This window comes from Anser brachyrhynchus (assembly GCF_964034855.1).
Source record: "Anser brachyrhynchus genome assembly, chromosome: 3".
NCBI classification, from domain to species: domain Eukaryota; kingdom Metazoa; phylum Chordata; class Aves; order Anseriformes; family Anatidae; genus Anser; species Anser brachyrhynchus.
The window spans coordinates 116,288,912-116,306,812 of NC_137696.1; the positions used below are offsets into that span (position 1 = coordinate 116,288,912).

General features: G+C 46.8%; 2 protein-coding genes across 2 annotated transcripts; one reads left to right on the forward strand and one right to left on the reverse strand.

Annotated features, from left to right (window-relative positions):
• Positions 1–2,083: 2,083 nt before the first annotated feature.
• Positions 2,084–8,160, reverse strand: LOC308192762 (ras-like GTP-binding protein rhoA). The gene is made up of 3 exons (XM_080586655.1): positions 6,543–8,160; positions 5,268–5,908; positions 2,084–4,453 (listed from the first exon to the last, which is right to left on the reverse strand). Exon 2 carries the CDS (start codon positions 5,904–5,906, stop codon positions 5,313–5,315), a length of 594 nt encoding a protein of 197 aa, XP_080442781.1. The 5' UTR covers positions 5,907–5,908; positions 6,543–8,160; the 3' UTR covers positions 2,084–4,453; positions 5,268–5,312.
• A 3,745-nt stretch (positions 8,161–11,905) lies between these two features.
• On the forward strand, positions 11,906–14,267 carry LOC308191420 (rho-related GTP-binding protein RhoB). Its single transcript, XM_080583794.1, has one exon. It carries the CDS (start codon positions 12,201–12,203, stop codon positions 12,789–12,791), a length of 591 nt encoding a protein of 196 aa, XP_080439920.1. The 5' UTR covers positions 11,906–12,200; the 3' UTR covers positions 12,792–14,267.
• The last annotated feature ends 3,634 nt before the right edge of the window (positions 14,268–17,901 follow it).

Below are 17,901 nucleotides of genomic sequence, written 5' to 3' on the forward strand. Positions count from 1 at the left end.
TGGGCCTGCTGGGTGAACACACTCGGCCTCGCTGCCAGATGGAGCTGGGGCGCGGAGCTGCAGCAGCCTCACCTCTGTCGGGCCGCTGGGCTCGGCAGGCTGCGACAGCGATGTGTTCGCTTGGGTCGAGGTTGGGCTGAGCCGAGGATAGTCTCTGCAAAGACCCCTGGAGCCTGAGGGAAAGGATTGAAAGGCAGAAAATCGCTCTTTTTAATGCCTGCAGGCTTGCAAACTCCCTCTCAAATTTGAGTGTTGACTGGCAGCTAAATGCCCCTCGGCACTGAGGAACATCCACCTTGTGACACTGCTCGGTTCAGACACACCTGAGCTAACAAAGTTGCTCCCGATGGCATGGAGCTGCTCAGAAGCCAGTCACTGGTGATTCATGAGTCGGATGATCCTCTACCAGTCTGTCTCCTAAACAGGCACAGCCCAGGGGTGTGCTGAGACAGTCACCCCCCAAAACGGTCTCACTCTGACACAAGAGGCAGCACGTGTTCGGGAACAGAGCACAGGGTTCATGCTCTGCTCTGGCCAAGTCCTGTCTCCATCTCTCCACACCGTGAAATGCCAGATCAAACAGAAATACCTACAGCATAAACGGGTATGAGAGGGCTGAGAACAGCGGGACCGAAAAGCCCACGACACCCTCGGTGTGAGATTGAAATATGAACACATCAGCAGCGTGAAGCTGGTTTCAGTGACGCACGTGTCCACGAGCAGAGATGAAGCTGAACAAGGAGGCTTTGAGGCCTTAGGGACACCTAAAATTTTGTTTTGGCAAATAAAATTCCAGTCCTTCTGCCTTTTCATAAGCTCCTCTGAGCTGCTGTGGAGGAATACCATGATCCAACCCCTTATTTCCATCAAAACATATTAACAAATTACAGGCTCTTGTATCAGTTTGTGATTCTGTGTTTGCGGAGAAACACTCTGAGCTGATGAATTATTTAAAACAGATGCAGTACATCTCAGAAAATGGATTTGATTAAGTGGAAAGATATTATGAGGAAAACTAAGACAAAAGACTAGGAGAATCTATTTTCATAAAATATAGCATGCTTCCTGGTTCATTATAATTTTGGGTAAAAAGATGAATTAGTAGGTAGACTGATAGATTGGCTACTAGAAAGACATAATATTTACACAGGAAATTAATATAAAATAGAGAATGGTCTTGCTAAGCAAGACATATTACCCTCCTTCCAGCCCATTCCCAAAGCAGGCGATGAGCAGCCTACAAACTGGAAATAACAGATGGGTTTTTATTATTTCAGACTTCTCTTTCCAAAGCCCTGTACTGTGCACAGCGCAGGTATGTTTTTGACTGCTGATGTGTCACTTTGTAGATGACACTGAAGCGTATAGGTTCTGCCCAAATCTCCCTACAAAAACACCTTCTAGATTGTTATGGCTCACGTGGCTCATCACAATATGTAGAGATCTATACAGAGAAGTCAGGTCCTTGATCAGACCAGATGTGGAAAAAAGTCTTGACTTGGACAAGACATGGACTTGAGTGTCCATGAGCCTGTTTTTTTTCCAACAGTCAGATTGTCTACAAACCTTGTCTTGACCACTTTCTTAGAAGCTACTACAACACTATCACATGAAATACAATCTTTGCACCAAAAATGGAAAGTTGCTCTCACATATCCCTTTAATATGCCTTAATATTGCTATGTACTGATTTCCTTCCTTCATCTTTCTTTCTTTCTTTCTTTCTTTCTTTCTTTCTTTCTTTCTTTCTTTCTTTCTTTCTTTCTTTCTTTCTTTCTTTCTTTCTTTCTTTCTTTCTTTCTTTCTTTTTCTTTCTTTCTTTCTTTCTTTCTTTCTTTCTTTCTTTCTTTCTTTCTCTCTCTCTCTCTCTCTTTCTCTCTCTTTCTCTCTTCTCTCTCTTTCTCTCTTTCTCTCTCTTTCTCTCTTTCTCTCTCTCTCTCTCTTTCTCTTCCTTCCTTCCTTCCTCCCTCCCTCCCTCCCTCCCTCCTTCCCCCCTTCCCTCCCTCCCTCCCTCCCTTCTCCCCTCCCTCCCTCCCTCCCTCTTTTTTTTTCTTCTGAAAGACAGATTTATTTGCATCATTGCTTCACTGACATCACAAATATCCCTGTGGGTTGATATATGAATGTCCAGTCAATTTCCATCTTCTCTTCCACGGTATTTATTTCTTTCGCTTTTTATTTTCCCTAACAAAAGTCATAATTAATATTTATTTATTTAAATCAACAAAAGTAGAAAAAAATGCTTAATAAAGTAATTTGTGTTTTCCCCTCTCCCCTCTATGTCCTCTCCCCTCCTAGCTAACCTCATCTAGAGGGTTTATATGTGCTGCAGGCTGCAGAGGCTCATGAAAGCACAATCTTAAAAGGGAAAGATGGACGAGCACCCGTGGAGCTCCATGCTGCCAAGGGGGGACTGCTTCTTCCCAGGCACGTTGCAGTGTGCACGTGCACAGTCTCTTCTGTATGTCATACAGACTGTGTAGCTTGCGGTAGAATAGAGAAAAAAACACTGCTACATATGGCTTAGGCTAGTATCCTGACTACTAAGCTACATCCCCTTCTTTTTGAATCACAGGCCAATAATAATAATAATAATAATAACAACAACAACAACAACAGCTATTAGGTCTGTGGGTTTCTCATGGGAGCCTGATGCCCTAAAATATGGACAACTGATCAGTGGGTTTCTTGAATAGCCATGTAGTAACCTGGTCTTGCAAAAGTGCTCTGAGACATGTAAGAAGGAAAAGCATTTGCATTTTTGACAAAAGTGGCAAAAAGAAGGTTTATACTGCTTTAGCGAAAGGATGATGAAAAAACTCACCCAGATTTCTCTTTTTCAGTTGCAGAGGTGGATACAGTGCAAAAAGATTACCGACTTTTTATTTCACGTAAAACAGTAAAAAGGTTAATGTTTAGAAATAGATACTCAGCCCACTGTAACAGCAGTTTAATTCAGGCATACATACAGTAAATACCAGGAGTGAAACCAGCTACCTTTATCTTGAACAAAACACCCTTCTGGAGAAAAATACTTGTTTGGTTAGACTGACACCAGATGCCAGCCAGTATACGGACCGGTATCCTGCTCAGCAACAGGCAGCGTAAGCTCAGATTCACCAAAGTGGTCTGTGCTTCCCCAGTAGTGGGAGCAGTCAGTGCTTAGCATCTCTGCAGAACTGTATCTCTCCAGTTCAATACCCCACATCAGAGGCACCTGAGACACCTGTGTTCTTTAACCTATCTGCAGCCTAATCCTGCCCACCCACACATGCACATATAAAATGGAAATAACAATTCAAACCTATCTACATAAATGCAGCTCTTTGAAATGCACTAATGTATGTTATTACCCGAATCTGGAGAGCACTTATGCACAGCGCGCACGCATCCAAGGAGGAAGGGGAGAGCAGTTTTAAAATTTGGGTACAGTATCAGGTTGCACAGAGGGGATTGCTACAGACAGAGAGGGGGAGAAGTTGAGGTGAAAATTGTCTCTGGAGGAAAATGAGAAAGGGCAAGGAAAAAGAGTAAAGGAAAAACAGAACTCCACGAAGTAGATGGTTCACAGTTACTTCAGGCAGCAGTTTAAGTTTCTCAGTTTCGAAAATAACACTTACTTATCACCAAGAGATGGGTTGGTAATTCATGCTGAAAAGCGCTCTGAGATTCTTAGAATAAAGGTACTTTTGGAAATGTAAAGTATCATCCTTGAAACATTTATAATTATGCCACACTGGGATTGTGAACTTTGAACCTACTGCTAAAAAGTAGCAGCAACCCATCCAATAATACTCGGCCAACCCCACACTATGCCCATGATGCCATCAATACACAAATCTTTGTGGGAAGAATGGGTAAGGAAAAAATATTAAGTGTGTATTTTACTAGGTCTCTCACCTGGGAAAGCTAGTTTGCTAAGCGTACAGCTGCAGGTGGCATGATCAGCCCCAAAATTTGTGTTTACTCTTGTTTTGTTTCCCCTTGGGAAGCTGTAGACAAGCTGCTAGAGTGATGAAACCACCACTAGGTAAGTCAGTAAAAGGAAGTGTTACTCTTCATGTCTTCCTAGTTCATGACAGTTATGCTCAGTTAGTCCTGCCCCTTTACTTCAGGATCCGGAGTTTACCTTAGAACTTTTTTTCTGTCCATTTACTGTGCTATAGCATGCGTCTTCAAATCCTGCATTACTAACCATCTCCCAGACTTCTATCTTTAATGTCAGCCCATAATTCAGTTAGATCCTTGGGCTGGCAGCAATCAGTGCTTTGGAGAAGGGAAGAGTGTGGAGATGCACCCAAAGTCTTTCTTTTTTGCTCCATCTCTGCGCCTCTCTGAGATCCTCTGCTTAGGTTGACAGCATGTCTTAGTCTTTTTCCAGATTGTTGATGACTTGCAAAGTAGAGTGTGGTTGTTGGCATTCCCTTTGCTTCGTGAATTCTGCCTGTAAGTGCTAGGAAAAAACAGGAAGATTTAAGATACATTCAAGCCATAGAGAGAAAGAAGTTTAGAAACTGAAATCTGTTTTTTTTGCCTCTCTCATTTTAAGGTAAGAATTCTATCAAGAAGCGGATCCTAATCCAGAACCAGGCTTTTTTATCCCAATTTATTTACCCATGCCTGAAGAAGAGGTAAAGAGTACTTCCTTCATTGCACCCTATACTATATATACGTTGCATCCCTAATGCATTTATGGAACCAAGCCCAGGTCAGCTCTACGAATGAATCCTAGAGAAAGTCAGACCTGTTCTGCCAGTAAGAAACCCGCCGCTATTAGTAGGGCAGACTACTGGATACGTGTGTGTGTCTGTGCGTGTCTGTGCGGTGACTCCCTTCCCTAAGGACATCCTTCAAGGAAGTGTAGGGAAGGGAGTGAACACTAGTAAACCTTGTCAGCACAGCTGCTTGCCACTAAGCCTTGCTGCCAGGAAGCTGGGATTAGATCCACTGAACTCCATGTTCTCGTGATTGTCTCCGCATTGCTGGGTTAGGTTCCTGTCTTAGTCTGTGTCTGTCTCCCTTGACCAAAACAACTCTGTGGAGAACTGTAGCTTGGTCATTTCTATTTCTCAGGGCTGGTGCTCAGCTCAAACCTGGAATTGTGCTCTTCAGCCTATTTTGGAAGGGGAGAAGAAACAAATCCAACTTTTCAAGTGCGAGACTTTGCAGACTTTCTATCAATGACATAAGTGATTATTTTTTTCTTCCTGTAGCTTAAAAGCAGCCCTTACAGCACCCACACAACAGCAGCAAAGACATCTACTTACCCTTCCACATCATGAAATCTAACAACAAAATAATGTTCGCTCCTCTTACAAAATTTGGCAGGACCTACAGCGCTTCTTTCTCTTCCTTTTCTCATTTAACGCACATTGGCTAATAATCTCCAGGGCTGTATCGACGCCTTCTTTTGTCTTGGCAGAACACTCCAGGTAAGCATATGCCCCAATCCTGGCTGCTAAAGCTTTTCCTTCTGTCGTGTTTATCGGCTCATTGCCTGAAGTAGCTAGTTTCTTCTGGATACCTTCATCATCCCTCAGTTCTATCATGGTAGCCACCAGAATAATGGGAACTGTGGGGCAGAACAGTTTGATTTCTGGAACCCAAAGATCAAGGATGTTTTGCTGTGAGTCAGGCCTATCCACCGAGAAGCATATTAAAATAACGTTGGTGTCCTCATAGAACACTGAGCGGAGATTTTGATAACTGACTTCATCCTTCCCTGACACATCAAACAGAAACAGTTTCATTTCGTGCCCATCTACCTCTATGTCAGTGGCATAAGTGTCGAAGAGAGTTGGCTCATAGCAGCTGGGAAGCTGTTCATGACGCAGAGCGAAGAGGAGGCACGTCTTACCACAGCGGTCATCTCCGACTACAGTAAGCTTTCTCCTAACAGCAGCCATTCCTTGAAAATCGAGATGAAGTAAAAAAATGGATTATTCCTGTGCTGTTTTTTATTTTTTTTTCCCCTTTTTAAAGCTTTTGTGAAATGTAGAAGAAGAGAAGAAACTACGTTAGTTTGGGATTCTTTTCCCTTATCTCCTTTTTTCTCTCCATATTCCTGTCTTACCCTTGTTCCCTGTTTTTATTTTTTTTTATTTTTTCTCTTTTCATTTCTCTGATATTAGAATCTTCTGAAATTGTGAGTACCTTGCTTTCGACATTTTTATACATCAAAAAATGAAGGTATAAACCAAATCTGGGTGTAACCAATATTCCTTCAGTGTCCTATATTTCTGTTTTACCATCTTCAATGTTATTTATTGTCAGTGTTCAGTCCATAACAGATTTCATTTTCCACACTGAATGCCTTAATTTTGTGAGATGGAACATAAGCCACTGTACTGGACAACCATCCAGATTGCCTACATTTTTCCCACCACTGTCTGCTAGTAGAATTCTACCAGTGGTGATAGCTATGCTGGATAAATCCATGCTGCTTTTGCTTATAGATCTGTTCTCATGTGGGAGTTAAGGAAGTGTTCTCTCTCTTCATATATTCACGGTCATTTTATATGAGATAGAAGTGTTGGACTTACAGGGTAGTAATTTCCAGCATCAGTCTTCTTCTCTTTCTTGATGTTCAGTATGAGATTGGCTTCTAATATCGCTGCTGCCTCAGCTTCCTCAGGTCACTGTTTCCATCTAGAGAGAACTTACCACCACTCTTCAAGGATTGTCGTGATGAACACTGTATTTAAAGGGATAGGTTGATGTTTCTTAATATAGCCAGCCAATCTACGAAGAGAACCTCATGACATCATTGCTTTTTAAAGAGTCAACTTGCAACAAAGTGGAAGTTACACAATTCATTGACAGATCACAGCATGTTTGCTTCAGAAATTTCCTCATTCGTATTGCAAAAGGCTCATCCTGAGTGAGCATTTCAGTACTGAGTGTGCCAAACTTCTTTTCTGGGGGGTGAGAGTGGGTGGGTGACAGTACTAGAGAGGAAAAGAGCAGTAGAGCTGTCAGCCAGACCCTCAAGACATCCATTTTCAGATCTGCTAAGGCATCTCACAGAAATGAATTACAGAGCCAAAGAATGGATGAAGTAGGAAGGGATCTCTGGAGATCATCTGGTCCATTCCCTTGCTCCAGCAGGGTCAACTAGAGCAGGCTGCTCAGGACTGTGTCCAGTCAGATTTTGAATATCTCTGAGGAAGGAGACTCCACTAGCTCTCTGGGCAGCCATTTCCAGTGTTTGATCATCCTCCAAGTAGCGAAATAAAATCCGTGACAGTCTAAAGAGAAAGAACTGTCCAGTGTAATGGATACTAACTATCTTGGATTCCAGAGGTGGAAACTGACCTCCCCGATATCTTGTTGGTGTTGGGCAAGTCATTTCTCCTTTCTCTGTCTCAGTTTCCCTGGTAGACAAAGCCTGCAAGGTGTTTGCATCCACCAAAAACTGAGAACAAAGGTAACCAGAGGTGGATTACTTTGGTCTCTCTGCAGAGAGAACTGTTTACAAAGGCATTGCTGGTGATGCAGACACTTAACTGCTGATGTACAGTTATGTGGTCAGCCCATTTATTTCACGCAGCTACTGAAGAGTTCTTCAGCTGAGGGTATTTAGGAACTCGTTTTCTTTGATTGGAGAGAGCTGGAGACCTGAAGGAAATTAGTTTTCTATGGTGGTCTAATTTTACTCTGGTAGACTGTATTTCTTGTGTCCCATTGACGTATAAGCCTGAATAAAGTTGAAGTCACTGGATTCTGACTTGCTCTACTTATGTCCTAGAAGAACAATGCCATCGGGTCCCGTACAGCTCTTTAGGATCATAAAGGCATTTCTTCTTTGGGATGATATTCTTTTACTTGTGCTGTACCTAACCTAAATGAAAATACGCAGGCCTTTCCCACCTTCTCTTTTTGTGCCTTGGCATTCCAGTCTCTAGGTAGATCAATCTGGCTTCTTGGCTGAGCACACTGACCACCGAGGGATCTGAGAGTTGGAGAGTTGAAGATCTGAGAGTTGAGTCCCTTTTTGTCAGGGACACTGGAAAGCAGTGAACCTGCTGTGACTTGCAACAAGTGGTCTACATATGTCAGAAACTCTTAACAGCTTAGAGATGGACACTTACCATTTCTACCTGTTTGCCAGTATCTTCTCAGAGCTTTTTAACACTGTAAACTGCTCATATTTAGCAAGTTCTTGCTTCCTTTAGAAGCTTCTTGTTTCCCTGAGAAGCTCTGCGTGAGGATGGCAGGATGCTTGTTGCTAGCGTTACGGTGCAAGTCAGCGAGCAGGAGTTGGTATGCCGCTACTGGCACATACGGCTCCCGCAGCATGTTATGCCACAGCAGGCAATGTACTTACTTGCCTACTTATTGACAAAAAGGAGAAAGATTACCTTCCCCACTGAGCTTTCACGCTTTTGGTGCAGATTTATGCTTGAACACAAATTATCCGAGTTACAGACATGCCCTTTAGAAAATCTGTTTAGCAAAGAGAACAGGGAGGAGGCACATAATCTGGAAGCAATCTCCAGTAATTGACTGAAATTGTCTTCTCAACAACAAAAAAATACCAATTGGATTAAATCAAGTAAAAAGTCCCAAAAGGCTGGGTTTTAATCTCAAAACCACCAGCACAAGCAATGAAAAAAAAGAAGTGGTGTCTTCTTTCTCCTCTTCATACTTTTTTCATCAATCATACCAATGTATGTGGTACAGCAGAACCAATAAGTTCTCTGCTTAGAGACTGCACATTTACGGGTTATTGGAAGTGAAGTTTCAGCTTGCTGAAAGAAGTAGAGTTCCACATATGATGGAAATTTGATAAGGAAATACAAAAGCTACAACACAGAGTTAAAAAAAAAAAACAAAAACGTGAGCTGGTTGCGCTTGGTGCCACAGCCATGCTTGAATGCAGAATTGGTCCTGTTCAAAATTCCCTAATGAGAGAAACAAACCACCTTATCCCAGAGCCAGTTTTCATTTTTTCTTCTTCTCAGGTTTTCCATCTCTGCTCTCAGTCACCACCTCAGGAAGGAAGTCTAGGTACTTCCACAGGTTATTATCCACTGTACTCTGTTACAGGACTGCTGCAGTTCCTCCTTCTGCTGCACTCGCAGCACTGTAACGCTGGTCAGATTCCTATTTTCCGTGATCCGCAGGAGGAAGAAAGGATTCCTACGTACAACTCCTGATTGCTGCTGTTCTTGAAACCGGCTCATTTCACACTTTCATGTACGGGCTGAAAAGAGGATGCTCCAGAGAACAGAAACATATATCTGAAAAAATATAAATTAAGGCTTCCTCACTCCCACTTAGACAGCTCAGTGCACGTACCGTATAGTGCTTCCTTCTATTTCAGTGCAAAATCACATCAGGGGAATTGATGATGAAGCTTTCTGATATTTATGGGCTGAATAAACTACAAGAGAAAAGCGGCATGTTGCATATTTACATTTAATATGAAACCCAGGCCACCATCATGTCACAGGTAATAAAGTACAAAGGCATAAAAGGCATTTAAGTTTAAATGTGTGATAACCAGAACACCTTGAGGCCCTTTCCGGAGCATAACCTAGGCCAGTGACATGACAGCAGTCTCAGTCTATGTGAGTCGCAGGACTGGGCCTGTGGGCATTTGAAACCCCACATCCTGGAATTACACAGACTTTGCTGGAGTCCTTCTTGAAAGCTGGGAGACCAAACATTCAGTATAACTGTGTTGAAGACTACAGAAGCAGGATTTTGCCAGTGAGTGAGGCATTCATAGCTCAGGCCACCAGGGGCTGGGAGGTTAACTGGGTATTGGAACTGTATCTGCTCTGCTCAATTGTAAGAGCCCCTGCTATCGGTGTGACATGGGTTAGCTGGACCTTTTCAGAGCACTTCCTGAGCATAGTTTGGAAGCTGGGGTGAGCAGATGGTTTGGACAAGACCCCCCTGTCTTGAAGGCTACAAAAGTTAAAGGGTATGAGTGTGGGCTGCTCAAGTTTGCTTTCTGCGCGCTGAGGCACACAGGTAACTGCTAGCAGCACTCCGGGTGAACAGCAGAGCGGTGTGCTGTGAAATGAACAAGCTGCGTGTTTCCCTGCCTTTCATGGCGCAGCACGGAGGAGACGATCAACATAATTGCTCATTCGGGTGGCTTTCTTCTATGTAATGAAGCGTTTTGCTGATGAAAAGACAAAATCAAACACTCAGGCATGATTCTTCGTGCAAGCCAAAAGTCAAATAAAAATGAATTCAAACACATATTTAAGCAGCACCTATCACGAGCTGTAAAGCACCTGCTTGCAGCTTTTCCTGCTGTCTCCTCAGAGGTGTGGGGCTTCCAGCTTCTGAGCCTAAGGAACAGGGCACCCAAGGCAGCAGGGCTGCCGCAAGGTGGCACTGAACTCCGACGAAAAAAACATCATCCATTTAGTGCTGAGGGAGAGCTTCAAGGAACTTAAAAACAGGAAAGGTATTAAGACTTGCATTGTACTGCAAATCGACTCTGCTTGCCTGTCAAAGTGGTTCTACATGCATGGGATATTTATAGGGAAAACAGCTACGAGCTGCTAATGCTCCATCACGGAAAGGACATGACAGCGCGGAAAGAAGACTTCTACATCAGTGACTTCTTTGGGGTTCGTGAAGAATTTAAAATTGTGAGCAATGACAATAATGGTAAAGGGACAACGGCAATCCAAAATTTAGCATGTTAGAAGTTCAAAGGTACTGGAGAACACTGATGACCGTGACTACACTTTCATAGGTTGGTTTTTGTTCAAACATCAGTTTGAATTTTTTATGTTGACTTCATGTGAAAGATGCTGTACAAACTTAAGATCAAGGTACAAACCCCTCCATCACCCAACAGACAGACATGTTCTTTTGAAAGAGAGAAATAGGAATTACAAAAAACAAAAAAACGAAAACCTCACAGAGGATGAATTACATTTCAATGCCTAGGATTAAGTGAATCGTAAGCAAATCATATACCCTATTAACACACGCTTCTGTAACTCTACTGGAAGTCACCTGTCAAGGAATGTGATATGCTCAATGGTGTATTTGGTCTTTAAGTGGGTGTTTTTAAATGCAACTTCTAATAACAATCGTATTGTCTGGGTTTTGTTCTATTCACTAATGGCAGCACTGGCTAGCAAGGGAAGGCCAGGTCTGGGGGTGAAAATCGCCTGGGTGGAAACACTTGCAGGGAAACGAGCTTCAGACAGCACCCAGCAAACAGCGATAGCTTTAACAGGGACAGAGCGAGCCAGTACCAGGAATTTCAGTGAGATTTTACAAGGCAGGGCTACATTAATGTGAGCCGTCTGTCAGTGCCGAGGCACGCAGCCCCAGCCTCCAAGCAGCCTGAAGGCCGGTCATTTATACTCTTATTTTCCACATTCATTTTTTAATTACTGGGACTTCCGATATCTCTCAGCGGAGACCAAAAGGGCATTTCGGTTCAAGCCCGCTGCTTCTCCCGGTTTATAACCCCTCAGCTCCCTTTTGCCCAAAGGCAGGAGACGGACCCGAACGTGACCAGCTTTTTCCTTTCAGGACGGGAAGCGGTCGGGTATCCAACCAAGCCCCAAATATTTAATCCCGAACAGCCTCCGGTCGGCTTTCCCCGGGTTTTACAGCCGGTACCGGGGGCACGGCGGCTTCCCCCGGGGGATTTTCCCTCAGGGGACCACCCTCGGGCCGGCTCCATGCCCTCCGTCCCCAGATCTCCCCTCACGGCCTCCCCCGTCCCCTCAGCCCCGAGCCCGCCACCGCCCCTCAGCCCCTCAGCCCCGCTCCCCCCCACCCACCTCCCAACCCCGCCTCCCGCCCTCAGAAGCCCAACCAATCGCGTCGCTCCCCGCCGGGGATGACCTCACTCTCTGCCTCCCCATTGGCTGGCTATATTAAGAAAGTCGCGAGCGCCTTTAAATAGCGGCGCCGGGCCGCGGCTTGCGGCAGTTGGCGGCGGGCAGCGGCGCGGGTCAGAGCTGCTTCCCCCGGCCGTACGCAGGCGGCGTCGGTGGCGTTTCCCCCGCCGGGAATTGAGCCCAGCCGGGTGGGACCGAGTGTCCGAGCGCGCCCCGGAGGCGGGGGGTTGAGGAGGGCCTGCCTGCCTGCCCGCGCGGGCCCGGCTCGCCACGGTGTCCTGTGAGAAGCGAGAGGAAGCGGGAGGCGGCCGCGGGCAGGAGGGCGCTGCCATCGTCCTGCTGCAGGGCAAGGCCAGCTTGGCGAGCTTGGCCATGGCCGCCATCCGCAAGAAGCTGGTGGTGGTGGGGGACGGCGCCTGCGGCAAGACCTGCCTGCTCATCGTCTTCAGCAAGGACGAGTTCCCCGAGGTCTACGTGCCCACCGTCTTCGAGAACTACGTGGCCGACATCGAGGTGGACGGCAAGCAGGTGGAGCTGGCCCTGTGGGACACGGCCGGCCAGGAGGACTATGACCGCCTGCGCCCCCTCTCCTACCCGGACACTGACGTGATCCTCATGTGCTTCTCCGTGGACAGCCCGGACTCGCTGGAGAACATCCCGGAGAAGTGGGTGCCCGAGGTCAAGCACTTCTGCCCCAACGTCCCCATCATCCTGGTGGCCAACAAGAAAGACCTGCGCAACGACGAGCACGTGCGCAACGAGCTGGCCCGCATGAAGCAGGAGCCGGTGCGCACCGAGGACGGCCGCGCCATGGCCATTCGCATCCAGGCCTACGACTACCTGGAGTGCTCGGCCAAGACCAAGGAGGGCGTCCGGGAGGTCTTCGAGACCGCCACCCGGGCGGCCTTGCAGAAGCGCTACGGCACCCAGAACGGCTGCATCAACTGCTGCAAAGTGCTATAGGGAGCGGCTGGAGCACGGCGCTGGGCACAGCGTCTGGGTCACCTGTTGGTGGGTGGAGAGGAGCTGGGTTACGCACGCACACAGCATCTGCCTGTTCCCTCTGCTGGGGGCTGGCGATGGATGGGGGTGGGGGTTAAGGGAGGGGGCACGCTCCCTTAGCCTTGGCCAAAAAGGGTTGTGCTGGCTCAGCCGTGGGGACAGAGGGAGGGGGGGGTTGCATGCCCAGAGTCTTGGGAATCGGTTGGAGAGAAGCCTTCTCCTTCGCTGGCCCCTGCAAGTTAATTGCTGACTCTCAACGACAAACAGCTGCTGGGACTGGACTGAGCAGAGACTGCGCCCGGCTCTTCCCCTTTGTCCACCACCTGCTGCTCCCGGCTCCCAGACAGCCTCCTCTGTTCCACAAGAGGAGAGTGGCGGAGCTGAGATGCTCCAAGGGACTGGTGCCTCCTGCGTGCATGTGCCTCCCCCGAGGCGGGCTGGGGAAGGGCTGCATCCCTCGGGCTGCCTGCGGCGTCCTCGCCTCTCCGGCGGGTGTTCTGACCTGCTGTGGAAGTTAGTGCCCCGAGGACCGGGGAGGGTCATCCCGAGCGAAGCCTGTATATATCTTACGTTTTTTTCCTGTCTTGTGCAAAACTGGGGTAGTGCAGGGGGTGCTTATTTAAAGTGAGGTGGGGAGGGGGTGCCCAGCTGGGACTTGTGTTGTGCAAAGGAACTTGCCGGAGGCGAGCTGGTGCCTGCTGGTGGCACGAGCCTCCAACTGTCTCCAGCTGTGAGCTGGAAAGTGAAGCTGGACTGCTCCGTCCTCCTTGCTGGACATCCTGCTCTTGATGGACAAGGCAGGATGAGCAAGGGGAGAGGGTGATATTGCCATATTATGATCTTGGTGCCTGCTCCTTCATTTAATGTTGTCCTCTGCAGATACGTTGATTGGGATTTATTTAAGTTTATTTTCAAAAGAAGTTACTTTGCACAACTTGGAAATTTTTTTTTTTGAATTAAACACTCAATGCACTTGTCATCTGCATACAACACTGTAGCATTGGAAACACTCAGCAACCTCATCTGGGCCTTGTTTTTAAAATTGTGACTTCAACACAAGCGTAAATAAAACCACTGTATCTTTTTGCCTTGAAAAAAAAACATGGGTGAAAACACTGTTCCTTACGCATTGAGTACATCAGACTTTAATACTAAAGGGCAGTTTAATGAATTTAGGTTTATTTAAAACTTATTTTCACAGGGTGGCAGACCCGGGTGAAAATAATCTTGCGTTTCTCTGGTTCAGAGAACAAATTTATCCATTTATGTTTGTTTACTTTTTTTCCCTTCTTCCCCCAACAGTGGTACTGAGACTGGTTTTTTTGTTTGTTTTTAATAAACTGACATGGCAAAAACTGAGATGTATATGATGTTTACATAAAATTATGAACTGTGTATGCAGTTTTTTATGTAAAGTATTAAAAGATTCTATGCTGACATCTGAGGAAGCAGTGTTGTGATTTACAGGGGCTGGAGGGGTTACAACACGCACCGACGGGGGAGAAATGGACCAGAGTTTGCCCCATGCCTACAGCTGCTCCCCTTGGTACTTTCTCCTCTGGCTGAAATACGCCTTGGGTGGTTTTTGGAGGGCTGCTGCTGGTGGTTGCCTTCAGGGGAGCTGGTTTCTTAATTTCCACAGGTGGACGTGTGTGGGTGGTGGTTGATGCGCCCTGGTTGCTGCTCGCCCCCAAGGTGGGCTGGGGGATGAGGCTGCGGTGGGGGTGGGGGCTTCGCTCGCTGCTTCGTGTACAGGCAAGGCTTTGGCTTGCGAGGTGACGAAGCAGGCAGAGAACTGAACGTGGCAAGGCCATAAGAATTATTTTTCAAGATCAGAATTTAGATAAAAACCGTTCTTACGTAGCGAGTGGCCTCCCCTCTGGACAGCACGGCCCCGCTCGCTGCAGCAGGGCTCGTGGACTGGTTCCACTTGCTGCAGAAGCCTACGCCACGGAGCTAATTTCCCGATCGCCAGCCTCCTTAATTGCCATAGCACCGTAAAAAGCCTGGCCACACACTTCTGCCTCTCCTCTGACCTGGTGCTTCGGGGCCCGGTGCCCTGCGTGTGCTGCTGCTGCTGCTGCCTTCACCTGCAGCATCTGTGGCTCCTGGCTGGAGAGGTGGGCTGGTGTGGCGCTGCTGAAGAACACAGCCCATGCCCAAAATGCTGATGTCTCCTTATTTATTTATTTTTTAACCCCAGAAAAACTCCTGTAGGTACCTATGGGAGAAACCACAACCAGGTTAACATTTTTGTAAACCTTCTCGCCTCCTTTTGCAGAGGTGTGAGAAAGGAGTCGAGCCTTCTGTTTGTCTCCCATGTGAATCCTTGCTGGGGCGCACCGGATTGTTCCGAAACGTTACCCAATACCAGGGCAAACACAACACGTTTGGCTGCTTTTGCTTGTTTGCTCACGGAGGGCTCTGCCAGCCTCCTGCCGAAAGCAATCAGGCTTTTTTTTTTTCTTCCCCGACAGACTCACGTAGAAATAGCGGGCTCCTTGTTCCACGACTGGAAAGTCAATCAGAAATCACATGGAAAAACCTGGCTTTGCGTTTTCAAGGCTTTAGATACAATGCAAGGTGCAGTCCGTGCCGGGAGTTTGCTGCGCGGTTTCACCCAGACCTTAGGGAAAGGTAGCTGCGTTTTCACCCGGTTTAGCCAGGATATCTTAAGATACCCAAGCACTGTGTTTTGGGTGTCAGTCTCCAAGGATTTGCATCTCTCCTGATATTCAGAGTGAGTTTCTCATCTTCAGGTTGAGAATCCTAAAATCACGTTTCGGTCTTAAAACACCCTTTGAAATTGAATCTCAGTCTTTAATGTTTAAAGGGCCTCTGCCAAAGGCTCCATTCCCGCAAACTCCTCAAAAGCCTCCACATCACCAACCAGTGACATTAAAATCGGCATGGCAAACTTTTGCCTTAAAGCAATTGGGACAGCTGCAGAACTTACAAATTCTGTCGGACTGCGGCAATAAGTAATCTTCTCGACGTCCCAAAGGAGAAAGCATTAATATTTGTATTTTAAACACTGGGAAATGAGTTCGCATTGCACCTCTGCATAATTAACTACGCCAATATTTTCCACTAAGGTGCTTACAAAGTAATTACCTTCATTATTTCAACTTGGACGAAGCCTGAAAACAAAGCCACCTGGGGAAGGAAAGTCAGTGGCTTCTTCCATTTTGGAGACACCGCCGCAGGAGCTGTAAGCAGTCCTCGCATGGCCAGATGGAGACGTTGTTTAGAAAGCCATCGTGGGAGGGTGTGCCAAAACGTGACACATCGCCTTTGGTGGGAGAAAGAAGTCAGTGAATATCCCTGCTAGTTTTGGCAAAGGGAGCTTTAATGTCGCGTATTGAAATCAAACCGCGTGTTTTTGGCAGGTTATTTTAGCTCTCGTGCAACTCCACATACAGTGGGGTTGCTTGAATGTAAGCGGGAGCAGAAATTGTGGCAGTCTCATACAGCCTTTTGTTTTTGCAGCAATAACTTCATTTAGCGCTATCTCCTTCACCGTGTATGCAGCATATTGCAGATCCTGTTCAGCAGTCCAATAAAAAATGGACACAAATTCCCTGTAATAAGAGGAAAAATAAAGTAACTTGAGGACGACCACAAGTATTTTACTAGAATCAGAGTCACTAACTGCAATTCCTTCATGGGTTTTATTCCTTGGATGCAGAAAATAAAAAAAAGCTCGGTTTGACCTTTCAGATTTTAGCGATCTGTAGCGCTGGTGGATCCAGTTCTTTCTTGGCTTTGCTGGTTTTGTAGTATCATGGACAGAAATTGCATGAATACCTCCTTTTGCTGTTTTGTAGAGCTAACTTTGAAGGATCTAAGACAGGACACTTGCCCCTGTGGGGCTGCAGAGCCATTTGGAGGTCTGGCTAACCCGTCTGTGCATGGAGACACTTGACAGGAGGCAGCCAGCAGGAATGTTGGGGTGCACCAGGCTGATGAGCTTCAAGGAACCTCCTGGAGAAAGGTTTGGATCCCACCGCCGCGGGTCTGTTCCCACAGGGAACCTTCACCCCTCCAGTTTTGCCTGTCGGTGACAAGCAGCAACCAGACAGATCAAGTTTTGTGGCCGGTCGCACCCCGTGCAGAAGCACAGAGCGAGTCTCACTTCGTCAGAGCATCCACGAAGCGGGAGGCTCTGTGGTTACCTTTGAGGTGCCAGTACATTTATTATCCATGCCCAATTCAGTACCATTTGCTATAACGGTAAGCTACAGATGGGCCGTTTCTCTTCACAAACGAAATATCAGAGTCAAGGTAGAAGGTGGGGTGCGAGAGTGAGGCTTAGAACCAGGGGCACTGATGTGATGCCCACACTGGACCCTGGCAGCGCAGCAGGAGGACTATCGGATGGGTGCCTACGGCATGCACTAAATACACGGACACGTTTTTGCCCTAGCCTGCTGGTCTGCCTGCTTGAAACCGAAATCTCGGTGGGATTTTGCCCTAAATGCTTAATTCCATTGCTTTTAGGCCATTCATCCTCATTCAGAGTGTGACAGGACAGGGCTGGAGATAAGCGTTTGGAAACAAAGCGGATTTCCTGGCAGGCTCATTTGCACAATAATGTCCCCTTCCTCTCCTGGAAGAGGAGGGCGGTGGCAGCCCTGGGACCCCCCCAGGGCACTGGAGGAGCCCTTTCTCCTGCTCCCACGCTTTTGTGCAGTGGGTTTCATCCTTCTGTATCCATGCAGGCTTGAATATATATTCCTTTTTTTTTTTTTTTTTAATTCCTGAGAGGAAAATAATCTTTATGTTTCAGGCTTAAGTCACCCATACCCTCGTGAACATCTGGAAGAAACTCCAAGTTTCGGGCTGCTCTAAAATAACTCGTAATTTCTCATGATTTCTTCTGATTTTCTCTGACATTCAGGGGGAAGCGACACTACCATTGCCACCACCTAGAGCACCAAGGGACTGGGTAGGAGAGAGCTCAGTGCCTCCTGATGGCTCAGGACACCTCGCATTGCTGAGGACTGCAGCAGTTTCCCTCCAAACCCTCCCAAGCACTAACTACAATGAGGTGCTGGCAAGACAAAGACAC